Below are 14040 nucleotides of genomic sequence, written 5' to 3' on the forward strand. Positions count from 1 at the left end.
AAATGAGGGTATAAATAGCTATCAACCTCACTGGGATGTTTTCTAGAAACAATGAAATCATTTTTAATCAAGTGCTTTAAGTTCTTCTCTGAAAGATTTTTACACTAGTGCAATAACTGCCATTATTAAAAATTTTAACACTGGGATGATATAACACAAATGCTTATTAGCATCAGCTTTAAACTACGATCTGCTAAACACAAAACATTTTTCTGGAATCTTGGCTAAAAAATATACTTTAGGTAGATAATGGATGCTAAAATGTGTCTTTTAATGTGGCCTTACAATCTGATATACAACTTTAGAATTCAGTAGTCAGGAGGTCCATTGACTCCTCTATGCCTGCTTTCAAACAGTTAGGCAAAAGTAGGATTACCTTTTCTAAAAAGACAGGAATTGCATCAACTACCACAGCCGATGATCGAGGAAGTGCTTCCATCATGTATGTTAAGGCTCGACAAGCATGGTTCATCTACAAAAGAAGCCATGTTCACTCAATAAAAACAAAAAAAAATAAGTTTGGAGTGAGTCTTTTAAAACATAGCACATACTTACAATATCAAAATTATGTTCCATCTGCAGCAATGTTATCTGTTTAAAAAGATTTCAAAGTATTAGAAGCTATATTCTTAAAATCCTAGAAGTATTTCTTCTATTTCAACTGAAATAGAACAGTATGACTCATGAACTTTACCATAAAAAAAATAACCTCAAGTTAAAACCTAGCATGCATACACAAGAAATGCTTATGCTTAGGATGGCATGACTCGTACACTGAAGCTCTGACAAGGGATAATCATCACCTCATGATTGGGGTCAGCATTCAGGTTGCTTACAACCAGCCCTCCTAGTAACACTGTCTCCCGATTCAGAAGCCCATGAAAACATCACTGAGGACTTATCTGTCAGCAAGTACTTAGTACACAAATAAATGGACCAGAAGCCTACAGAAATGTGTTAAATTAACTATCAGTACAGATTCAGTATCATAGCTTAAACTCTTATAGATCAGCTTCTCTAAAAGTTGAGCTAAGCACCACTTAATTCAGCTGTAAAATACACAACAGTATAGAATTTGAACACAATATTGATCACATGAAAAACGAATTAGGCACTAATTAAAATTCAATGTAATTATTTCAAAAACACACGAATTAGTCCAAACATCAGATCTAATTTTAGTTTTTCTTGTGGAAAAGACCTTAAGCAGTTTCCAACTGTGTTTTTCAAAAAAGGGCAAGCAAAACTGCTACAGATACACACACTCCATCTTCTTTAAGTAGTAAAAGCTACCAAAGAAACTTCCTACTTGGGGAAGCCATCATTGCAGTTCAATGGAAAAGTTTAAATGTGTCAAATTTAAGCTGTAAAGTACCAATTAAATACATGATTATAATAACAGACATCAGATATTCTAACATAATATTCATTTAATATGAATTCTTCTCAGCTCTGAATTATGCTGGGTAATTATATCTATATATAAGAGGTCTTGATAACTATTTCTATTAAATATACCACATAAACCCACAAACACATGCGAGCATGGACACTCTGTCTCATATCACCTATAAATCACTCACAAAAAACATCTACTCTAAATTGAAAGGAATTCTTATGTTAACAGATAGAACAGTAAGTTCTCCAATTCTTTAAGGGGGAATGAACCTTGTAGATGACACCACCCTTATAGAAGAAAGTGAAGAGGAACTAAAAAGCCTCTTGAGGAAAGTGAAAGAGGAGAGTGAAAAAGTTGGCTTAAAGCTCAACATGCAGAAAACAAAGATCATGGCATCTGGTCCCATCACTTCATTGGAAATAGATGGGAAAACAGTGGAAACAGTGTCAGACTTTATTTTTCTGGGCTCCAAAATCACTGCAGATGGTGACTGCAGCCATGAAATTAACAGACGCTTACTCCTTGGAAGGAAAGTTATGACCAACCTAGATAGCGTATTCAAAAGCAGAGACTACTTTGCCAACAAAGGTCTATCTAGTCAAGGCTATGGTTTTTCCAGTGGTCATGTATGGATGTGAGAGTTGGACTGTGAAGAAAGCTGAGTGCCGAAGAATTGGTGCTTTTGAACTGTGGTGTTGGAGAAGACTCTTGAGAGTCCCTTGGACTGCAAGGAGATCCAACCAGTCCATTCTAAAGGAGATCAGCCCTGGGTGTTCTTTGGAAGGAATGATGCTAAAGCTGAAACTCCAATACTTTGGCCACCTCATGCGAAGAGTTGACTCATTGGAAAAGACTCTGATGCTGGGAGGGATTGGGGGCAGGAGGAGAAGGGGACGATAGAGGATGAGATGGCTGGATGGCATCACCGACTCTATGGATGTGAGTTTCAGTGAACTCTGGGAGATGGTGATGGACAGGGAGGCCTGGCCTGCTGCAAATTCATAGGGTTGCAAAGAGTCGGACACGACTGAGCGACTGAATTGACCCTTTAAAGACCACATTTGAGAACTGCTGGAAATAGATTCTTCACCAAAATGACTGTTTATGATCATACAAGTGTATGGTGATTGATGGATATATTTTTGTAACATTCAACTGTTATGAAGGACAAATCTGGACAACTCACTACTAATAGCATGAGCTGACTTGCACAGGTCCACTAAGTACTTGAATCCAATCAATAAGCAGCAAATTAAGAAGAACTAGATTTTGTTAATGTTTTGGTCCAGATTTAACAGCTTCTTTATTTAACTAAAAGCTGCAGTTTAAAAGAGACAGTATTGCTACATGGTAACCTAGTTCTTTATTACTGTTTATTTTTAAATGAACAAAAACAAACAAGGAAGTTAATTCAGGTCCTAAAAGACAGCTGTTGAAGAAATCAATAACTTGAGCATGCATATAAACATAGGTGAATGTCAGAATACAAAGGATAATATCACTTTCATGAAATGTTAAAAAATATTAATATGCAAGCCTGTGGGATGGCACAGGTAGGCTTGAGAGCCAGCTTCTGTTAGCAGGAGGTCTGCACAGGAAGAGAGACTGCTCTATCCTTCACTACTCTCTGCTAGAGCAGAGCCAGCCAACAAGCAGAACCAAGACTGTATCATCCTGTATTTGACTGGCTCTCCACGAGACAATCTGATACTCCAATCCTGGTTCCATTTTTCTCAACTTTACTAGATGTGCAAACAAAGACTTAAATGATATTTATTTTAACTTGCAATGTAATATATGCTATGAATATATTCATGTCTATGTTAATCTTGTCTTGATTTTATTCAGATTTAATTTTAATCTTAAATTATAATCAATTTCTTTAATCTTGCATTGTGAATATTACCAAGCCACTACTTAAAAGACTTATCATGTTTAAGGGCCTACACACTTACTAATGGCAATTTCTCTTTTTGTTTTCACATTAAAAAGCATAAGGGATTAAGATGTTAAAAAATTCTAAACATCAACTCATAACTGTGTTGAAAATCATTTTTTTAACTCGTTTTTCTATTGCTGAGTACTGTTGTTTTGTTTCTCCTATTTCTATTTAACATAACCCCCTTTTTTAAGCTGGAGAATCCATTTGGTCTTCTTCTGGCTGGACTGCATGGCCATGCACACAACTATCAAGCAGGAAGTATTGACTGCCTACAAAGACAACCCACAAGTGAGCTGTTTTGTTACTGTCCCATGAATCATGAGTTTAAAAGAAAAAAAGCATGTGAATTTTGGCATAGTAAGTCAAGTTACCACCTAAAGGGGATAACCACTTAAAATGGAAAACTACATGGATCATTTAGGTATCAAAGATAAGGTAACTATTCACCAAGAGATGGTTTAGAAATTTTAGTCATTCATCATTAAGTCATGCACAATCTCTATAGGCCTGAAATAAAAGGATAAGCTACACTCTACTCTTAGTTCTATTATATTCTAAAGTTCCTAATGACAATGATCATGCTTTTATAAAAATAAGAGCAGCACTCAGGGCATGAGTGGGATAAAATGAGGGGAAAATTCTCTTACCAAAGCTGGAACTACACTCTTGACAGGAAACCCTCCCAGCGTCTCCTCATTCCCCATAACCAGTAACTGACACATCTCAATAACGGCTTGGAGCTGCTGGCTTTCGTCGCTTGCTTGTAGTCCTTGCAGAAGCTGCTGGGCCTTAGAACCTGCACACAGAAATAAAATCACTACTTTTAAACCTTTAAGAAAATTATTACTAGGTGTTAAGTGTAACTTTACACAGTCAGCTGGCTACTTTTCTTCTTTGGATCCCAACTAAAGAGGGATTTTACTCGGCCTTAAAGCAATGTCACAGTTATTTATACTCTCCTCTTTTAATCTTGTTAAATGAGAGATGTTGATTGATTTTAACAGATGCAACAAAAAGTAATATCCCTAAGACTAACATGGACTGACTACACTTAGCATGTGTATACTGAGTTGCTCAGTTGTATCCAACTTTCTGCAACCCCATGGACTGCAGTCTGCCAGGGTCTTCTCTCCATGGGGATTCTCCAGGCAAGAATACTGGAGTGGGTTGCCATGCCCTCTTCCAGGGGATCTTTCCAACCCAGGGATCAAACCCAGGTCTCCCACATTGCAGGCAGACTCTTTACCAACTGAGCCACCAGGGAAGCCTAAGAATACTGGAGTGGGTAGCCTATCCCTTCTCCAGGGGATCTTCCTAACCCAGGAATTGAACCGGGGTCTCTTGTATTGCAGGCAGAGTCTTTATCAGCTGAGCTACCTGCTTTTTAAAAATATGTATTATCTAATGAGCCAAAAGTCTCTTCTGCCGTAATAAAAACCTGGTAAACAATGATGCCCAGGCATCAAAGGAAATGTTATATACCTCTAAACACCTCCATCAGAATAAATGGAATGCAAGTAACAGTGAAAGCACAGAAATAAAGACAAAAAGAACAATAATGCATTTAACCAAAGGGAATGCCAAGAATGATTTCCCAAAACATCAAAAGATGAGCCTTTTCACCTCCTCTCACTTCATGTGCATATGCTGCTACCACAGTGCTTTAGAGAACTTCTACCTTAAAGGTTTAATTCCATCCTCAAAACATTTGAAAAATGCTAAGACTCAACTACCACAATAAATAAGTTATCAATAAACTAAGTCAAAAATAAAGTCTACAAATGTGTTTCAAATTTTCCTGGACACCCTCCTTCTTGTAACCATTATTAACTCCATTAAAACTTACAAATGTAAACCTGATGTTATTCAAACCCTTTCATTCTCAAGACCTTTTCCAATTGCTCCTTGTGTATTGGATTTTTCCCACTTACTACTGAAATGAAAAAATCCACTTACTACTGAAATGCTTAGAAATGATACACATTTGGAAACTGTCAATGAATGTAGAATTCACATGAACAGCAATTCCCCCCCCCCACCAATTAAACAGGAATGATCTTCTTGGAGGGCAAACACCTTTCAAAGGGATGCACAATAATCCGCACAAAGTCTGTTTTCTCTATTATTTAAGGCTGTGGCTATCGAACTGCAGAATATCACTAACTCTTTTCATCATAATTAAGAGTCCACCCATAAATATACTACAAGAAATTGCAGTTCAAAGGAACAGCCTCTTTAAAATTCTTCAAACTAAATAAAATCAGTTCCACTTAGGGCAGGCTTATCATTTTTGTGTTGAAATAATGTGAGAGAAAAAAAAATTAAGGGAAAATAACTGTGAAAACAAAAGAATCCTTAGCTGCTTCTGGATTTGTTTTTAAAGAATGAAATCATTCAAAGTATACCCTAAAAACCACAATCTAAAATAGGAAAAATTAACACAAGCAATGGTATGTCTTATAAATATTGAGGCTGGCAGTTCTAAGCATATGGATCATTTCAGCATGATCAAAGTAATCATTAAAAAAAAAAATTGTCATAATGCCACTGGTCTTTTGGGATGGTCGTAAAAAGACCTTATCTCAAACTGAAAGCAACAACAGAAAGTCAATGCCATTATTTTCCTTTGCTATATGAAGAGAAATAACCTCAAACAGATCAGTGAATTTTGGTTCTAAGGATTATTTTATACAAAATTACTGAGAATCCCTCCCCAGTCCCCAAAGCACTCTTGCGTACATGGTTTATATCTACTGTTATTTATAAAATGTGTCAGGAATTAAAAGAGAAAAAATTTTAAGTACTTGATTAATTCATTACATATTAATATAAACAAACTTTTTGTGGAAAAGACCATATTTTTCCAAAACAAAAAAAATGTAGTAGCACTATTTTGCTGTCGCTGCAAATCATTTAAATGTCAAGCTTAATAAAACAGCTGTACAGTCACTTTCACTTCCACTCTCAACCTATGATACAAGGTTATCTGAGATGAAGTGGAAGAAAAAAAAAAAGGACCCTACTTTGTCACGAAGATTATTTAAAAGACATGTACCTATTTAACATTGCAGAATAACATGACTGCCAGTCATTTGGTATCTCTGCCTTGATTCTTATTAAGGTACCAGCAGTTTTACACCCACCACAGCTTCTACACTTTTAGTTCAAACGAGAGAAAAGGAAAAATCTTACTAATTACCATCAGCCTTGGCCTTATGAATTCAATGTAAGGATCTCAGGCACAACCGAGGAACTCACAAACTACACTTTGAAAAAAACCACAGTATCAAAGGTTGCTGAGAGGAGCAACCCCACGTCGAAGGAGCACTGGCTGCACGGGTGCAGGAGGGCCAAGAGGAGCTACGCCACGTTCAAGGTCAGGAGCGGCGGCCAGTGAGGAGATACCCCTCGTTCAAGGTAAGGAGCAGTGGCTGCACTTTGCTGGAGCAGCCGTAAACAGATACCCCACGTCCAAGGTAAGAGAAATCCAAGTAAGACAGTAGGTGTTCTGAGAGGGCATCAGAGGGCAGACACACTGAAACTATAATCACAGAAAACTATCTAATCACACTAGGACCACAGCCTTGTCTAACTCAATGAAACTAAGCCATGCTGTGTGGAGCCACCCAAGACGGGTGGGTCATGGTGGAGAGGTCTGACAGAATGTGGTCCACTGGAGAAGGGAACGGCAAACCACTTCAGTATTCTTGCCTTGGGAACCCCATGAACAGTATGAAAAGGCAAAATGATAGGATACTGAAAGAGAAACTCCCCAGGTCAGTAGGGGCCCGATATGCTACTGGAGATCAGTGGAGAAATAACTCCAGAAAGAATGAAGGGATGGAGCCAAAGCAAAAACAATACCCAGGTGTGGATGTGCCTGGTGATAGAAGCAAGGTCCAATGCTGTAAAGAACAATATTGCATAGGAACCTGGAATGTTAGGTCCATGAACCAAGGCAAATTGGAAGTGGTCAAACAGGAGATGGCAAGAGTGAACGTCGACATTCTAGGAATCAGCAAACTAAAATGGACTGGAATGGGTGAAGTTAACTCAGATGACCATTATATCTACTACTACGGGCAGGAATCCCTCAGAAGAAATGGAGTAGCCATCATGGTCAACACAAGAGTCCGAAATGCAGTACTTGGATGCAATCTCAAAAACAACAGAATGATCTCTGTTAGTTTCCAAGGCAAACCATTCAATATCACAGTAATCCAAGTCTATGCCCCAACCAGTTAATGCTGAAGAAGCTGAAGCTGAACGGTTCTATGAAGACCTACAAGACCTTTTAGAACTAACATCCAAAAAAGATGTCCTTTTCATTATAGGGGACTGCAATGCAAAAGTAGGAAGTCAAGAAACACCTGGTGTAACAGGAAAATTTGGCCTTGGAATACGGAATGAAGCAGGGCAAAGACTAATAGAGTTTTGCCAAAAGAACGCACTGGTCGTAGCAAACACCCTCTTCCAACAACACAAGAGAAGACTCTACACATGGACATCAGCAGATGGTCAACACCAAAATCAGATTGATTATATTCTTTGCAGCCAAAGATGGAGAAGCTCTATACAGCCAGCAAAAACAAGACCAGGAGCTGACTGTGGCTCAGATCAGGAACTCCTTATTGCCAAATTCAGACTTAAATTGAAGAAAGTAGGGAAAACCACTAGACCATTCAGGTATGACCTAAATCAAATCCCTTATGACTATACAGCGGAAGTGAGAAATAGATTTAAGGGACTAGATCTGATCGATAAGAGTGCCTGATGAACTATGGACAGAGGTTCATGACATTGTACAGGAGACAGAGATCAAGACCATCCCCATGGAAAAGAGATGTAAAAAAGCAAAATGGTTGTCTGGGGAGGCCTTGCAAATAGCTGAGAAAAGAAGAGAAGCAAAAATCAAAGGAGAAAAGGACAGATATAAGCATCTGAATGTAGAGTTCCAAAGAATAGCAAGAAGAGATAAGAAAGCCTTCCTCAGCAATAAATGCAAAGAAATAGAGGAAAACAACAGAACGGGAAAGACTAGAGATCTCTTCAAGAAAAGTAGAGATACCAAGGGAACATTTCATGCAAAGATGGGCTCGACAAAGGACAGAAATGGTATGAACCTAACAGAAGCAGAAGATACTAAGAAGAGGTGGCAAGAATACACAGAACTGTACAAAAAAGATCTTCACGACCCAGATAATCACAATGCTGTGATCACTGACCTAGAACCAAACATCCTGGAATATGAAGTCAAGAGGGCCTTAGAAAGCATCACTACGAACAAAGCTAGTGGAGATGATGGAATTCCAGTTGAGCTCTTTCAAATCCTGAAAGATGATGCTATGCAAGTGCTGCACTCAACATGCCAGTAAATTTGGAAAGCTCAGCAGTGGCCACAGGACTGGAAAAGGTCAGTTTTCATTCCAATCCCAAAGAAAGGCAATGCCAAAGAATGCTCAAACTACCACAAAATTTCACTCATCTCACACACTGGTAAAGTAATGCTTCAAATTCTCCAAGCCAGGCTTCAGCAATACATGAACCATGAACTTCCAGATGTTCAAGCTGGTTTCAGAAAGGCAGAGGAAACAGAGATCAAATTGCCAACATCTGCTGGATCATCAAAAAAGCAAGAGAGTTCCAGAAAAACATCTATTTCTGCTTTATTGACTATGCCAAAGCCTTTGACTGTGTGGATCACAATAAACTGTGGAAAATTCTGAAAGAGGTGGGAATACCAGACCTGCCTCTTGAGAAACCTATATGCAGGTCAGGAAGCAACAGTTAGAAACTGGACATGGAACAACAGACTGGTTCCAAATAGGAAAAGGAGTACGTCAAGGCTGTATATTGTCACCCTGATTATTTAACTTATATGCAGAGTATATCATGAGAAATGCTGGGCTGGAAGAAGCACAAGCTGGAATCAAGATTGCCAGGAGAAATATCAATAACATCAGATATGCAAATGACACCACCTTTATGGCAGAAAGTGAAGAGGAACTAAAAAGCCTTTTGATGAGAGTGAAAGAGGAGAGTGAAAAAGTTGGCTTAAAGCTCAACATTCAGAAAACAAAGATCATGGCATCTGATCATTTCCCATCGCTTCATAAGAAATAGATGGGGAAACAACGGCAGACTTTATTTTGGGGGGCTCCAAAATCACTGCAGATGGTGACTGCAGCCATGAAATTAAAAGACACTTACTCCTTGGAAGGAAAGTTATGACCAACCTAGATAGCGTATTCACAAACAGAGACATTACTTTGCCAACAAAGGTCCATCTAGTCAAGGCTATGGTTTTTCCAGTGATGATGTACGGATGTGAGAGTTGGACTGTGAAGAAAGCTGGGCACCAAAGAATTGATGCTTCTGAACTATGGTGTTGGAGAAGACTCTTGAGAGTCCCTTGGACTGCAAGAAGATCCAACTTGTCCATTCTAAAGGAGATCAGTCCTGGGTGTTCTCTGGAAGGATTGATGCTAAAGCTGAAACTGCAATACCTTGGCCACCTCATGCGAAGAGCTGACTCATTGAAAAAGACTCTGATGCTGGGAGGGATTGGGGGCAGGAGGAGAAGGGGACGACAGAGGATGAGATGGCTGGATGCATCGCCAACTCGATGGACGTGAGTTTGAGTGAACTCCAGGAGCTGGTGATGGATAGGGAGGCCTGGCGTGCTGCAGTTCATGGGGTCGCAAAGAGTTGGACAGGACTGGGCTACTGAACTGAACTGATCAAAGATTATGGGTCAGAAGGCAAACATTTTTTTATAAAGAGCCAAGACAGTAAATGTTTTGGGCTTTATAAGCCACAGGGTCGCTGTTGCCATTACTCGATCCTGGCATTGTGGCATGAAAACAGACACAGGCAATAAGCCAAACATGGCTATATTCCAACCAAATTTTATTTATACACACTGAAATTTGAATTTAATTTTCATGTAACAAAATATACTTCTTTAAAACTTTTTCAGCCATTTAAAAGTCATTTTTAGTTCATAGGCTATATCAAAACAAGCAGGAGGCTGACGTGGCCCATGGGCAGGAGTTTACTGACTGCTGATACTGAAGAAAAGATAAGTCCCAGCATTTTCGAGAGTCACAGGAGGCTGGTATGTTCAAGTGTGAATTGGCCCCACTGGACATCTGCTAAGTTCTGCGGCCGTGAAGAGGACCATGGATTGAGTCAGAGGTTCTGCTAAGACAATGCAAACACCTGCAGTCTCAGGGTACTCAGAGGACAAAATCCCCACAGAGGGAGGAGGCCTGACTCAAACACACATGGCCAGTGCCCCCATCCTCAAGACATCTGCAACATTTTCAGACTGCATAATGAATATAAAGTCTAAGTAGATGGAGATGTGCATGGTTCTCAACCCCACAAACCCTGGGAGAGGGAATTTCCTGGAGGTTCAGTGGACAGGACTCAGCTTTCAGTGCCGAAGGTGTGGGTTCAATCCCTGGTCAGGAAACTAAGATCCCACAAGGTCCATGGTATGAAAAATTCAAAAAAGAAAACAGGAACTCCCACCCCCCCCCCCCCCCCCACCGCCACACCTCCGCAAAAACCCTACGAGGCTCATGACAAACAGGGATAAGCCAGAGGTGAAATGAGCCATATATGAAACAAGCTACAGCCCTGACTGGAGCAAAGTGGTCAGCTTATGACAGTGTTTAACACTGAAGAAGAGGAAACACTAACAGAAAATACCACTTGGGGTCTCTTCAGTTCACATAATCAATTACCAGATATGACTGAGGAGTATGTGACTAACAATCAAAAGGGGGCAAAAGACAATAGAAGCAGACTAACACCAATAGTATGATTTGAGAGTTGGCCTGTGAAAAAGGTGAGCACCGAAGAATTGATGCTTTTGAACTGTGGTGTAGGAAAAGATTCCTGAGAGTCCCTTGGACTGCAAGGAGATCTAACCAGTCCATTCAATCCAACCAGTCCATTCTCAAGGAGATCAGCCCTGGGTGTTCTTTGGAAGTAATGAAGCTAAAGCTGAAACTCCAGTACTTTGGCCACCTCATGCGAAGAGTTGACTCATTGGAAAAGACTCTGATGCTGGGAGGGATTGAGGGCAGGAGGAGAAGGGGACGACAGAGGATGAGATGGCTGGATGGCATCACTGACTTGATGGACGTGAGTCTGAGTGAACTCCGGGAGTTGGTGATGGACAGGGAGGCCTGGCGTGCTGCGATTCATGGCGTCATAAAGTGTGGGACACGACTGAGCGACTGAACTGAAATGAACTGAAAACCAATAGAAACTATAAACTAGGTATTCTGTAACTGCGATTGTGTTAGACACTCAGTCATGTCTGAGTCTTTGCAACCCCATGGACTGTAGCCCACCAGGCTCCTCTGTCCATGGAATTTTAGAGGCAATACTGGAGTGGGTTGTCATTCTCTTCTCCAGGGGATCCTCCCAACCCAGGGATCAAACCTGGGTCTCCCGCGTTGCAGGCAGATTCTTTACTGTCTGAGCCACCAGGAAAGGCTCCATAACTGTAATTAATAAATTGCAAATTTAAGTCACGGAGGAAGTGATAGTTGAAGAGCTTGGGATCAACACGTATGCACTGCTATGTTTAAAATAGATAACCAAAAAAGTCCTACTATACATATACAGCACAGGGAACTCTGCTTAATGACATGTGGCAGCCTGGACAGGAGGGGAGCTTAGGAGAGAACAGATACATGTATATATATGGATGGCTGAGTTGCTTTGGTGTCCACCTGAAACTATCACAACATAGTTAATTGGCTATACTTGAATACAAAATAAATAAAACAAATTGCAAGGATAAACAAAGATGGACAAAATGGAATGTAATGAATTTCAAAGAGAACCGGAATCTATTTTTAAAAATCAAATAACTGCCTAGAACTGGAAAACACACCTGAAATCTAAAATTCATTGATGAATTTAACCAAAGATGGAAGAAGAAAACAGAAAAAAGAATTAGTGAATCTGAAATGTGGTCAACAGAAAGTTTTCAAACTAGGCATAAGGAAAAAAAAAAAATTCTGGGAAAAACAAAAACAGAGCTAGAGAGACCCAGTGGATGGAGTGCAAAGTCTGAACGTCTACAATCCTGATACTCCCAGAGAAAATGAAGGAGAACACCTGAATAGACAATGAGATAAAAGAAACAATGTATGAAGAGATAATGGCCAACAATTTTCCAAAACTGATGAAAGGTATGAACTCACAGATTCAAAGGTTCAGTGAAACTCAAGCAAATTGAAAATGAAAGAAAATGTCACATGGGCCTAATATAGTCAAACTATTAAAAATTAATACAAAGTAAGAAGCCAGGGGAGAAAAGAATTGCCTTGAAAAGTTTATAGTAAGATTTTTAAACAGAAACTATGGAAACCAGAAGAGACATTACAAAGGGCTAACATGAGATTTTTACACCTGGGGAAATGATTTTTTGAAACTTAAGGCAAATCAAGGATTTCAAACAAAAGCAGAGAGAAATCACTACTAGCATTTATTCCGATGTAAGAAAAGTTCTTTAGGCTGAAGGGAAACAATCCAGATAGGAGAAAGGAACTGCAGGAAAGAAGTAAGAGTACTGGAAATGGTACATATATGTGGGCAAAAATAAAAGAAGATGGATGTTTTAAAACAAAAACTGCCCCACTGTCTTTCTAACACATGTGTAAGCAAAACAAAACAACAACATAAAGGATGGCAAGAGAAAAAGTTAAACTGCTGCAAAGTGCTTACACTGTTTGGGATATGGTAACATTATTACTATAAAGTAGGCGATGTATAATAGCCCAAGGATATGCATTATAATCTCCAACAGAGGCTGATTTATTTACATCTGCCAAAATGTTGTATGCCTAGACCCTTTATACCACAATCCTCTTTCTAAAAATCTAGCCTAAAGATAAAAGTTAAAAATAGGAAAGCTGTATTTCACTGTAACACAACCAAGACTGGAAGTCACCCAAATGTGCAACACGGGACTGGCTAAGAAACTGTACATCCACACACTGCAGCATTATGACAACTTCACAAAAGGCATGGGAGACCCTCCCCTCCCTCTCTCCCCACTCCCTTCTCTGTGTGCATGATAAGGACAGCATCTATGAAGAGTGAACACCAAGATTTACTGTTAAAAGGAAGGCAAAGTTTACTACTCTTATCTAACAAAGGCAGTGTGTATGAAGTAGACAATATGGATTTGTTTTTGTTTTCTTAAGTAAACAGCAAAAGGACAGGCCATAAAATTACAAAGGTTATTTGTGTGGGAGGCGGAAACAGGCTACAGGCATAGTAAAAGATGTTAAGACTTTTAAAAATTTATTGATCTGACTTCAGGAACTTTGTAAATAACATGAATTATAAAAGCCAGATAACATTTTAAAGTCAATACCTAAAAATTATAAGCAAAATAAAGCAAAGGAGCCAAACCAACCTGGCAACATGAACATAATTATTTCAAATGACTCTAAAATACAAAAGCTGACCATAAAGTGAGATACAACCCAAGAACAAAAAAAAGAACTATTGCAAAATTAAAACTTTCTCAATGTGACTATTTTTGGTGTAAAGCTGAATTTTGTACTGTAGGATAAAGTAAATAAATGAAAGTGACATTCGCTCAGCCGTGTTCAACTCTCTTTGCCCCCAGGGACTATAGCCTGCTGGGCTCCTCTGTCCATGGAAT

The 14040-nt window shown here is 39.3% G+C and overlaps 1 protein-coding gene across 16 annotated transcripts in view; it reads right to left on the reverse strand.

Moving 5' to 3' along the window:
- Positions 1-14040, reverse strand: part of TRIP12 (thyroid hormone receptor interactor 12) — a 151165-nt gene that overhangs the window by 46498 nt on the left and 90627 nt on the right. For all 16 annotated transcript variants that reach the window (XM_070773376.1, XM_070773421.1, XM_070773418.1 and 13 more), the window contains 3 exons: positions 3989-4137; positions 556-591; positions 377-472 (listed from right to left, as the gene is read on the reverse strand). In XM_070773376.1, the coding sequence (XP_070629477.1) occupies positions 377-472; positions 556-591; positions 3989-4137 (281 nt within the window). The remainder of the gene's footprint in view (positions 1-376; positions 473-555; positions 592-3988; positions 4138-14040) is intronic.

This window comes from Bos indicus, chromosome 2, assembly GCF_029378745.1.
Source record: "Bos indicus isolate NIAB-ARS_2022 breed Sahiwal x Tharparkar chromosome 2, NIAB-ARS_B.indTharparkar_mat_pri_1.0, whole genome shotgun sequence".
Classification (NCBI taxonomy): Eukaryota; Metazoa; Chordata; class Mammalia; order Artiodactyla; family Bovidae; genus Bos; species Bos indicus.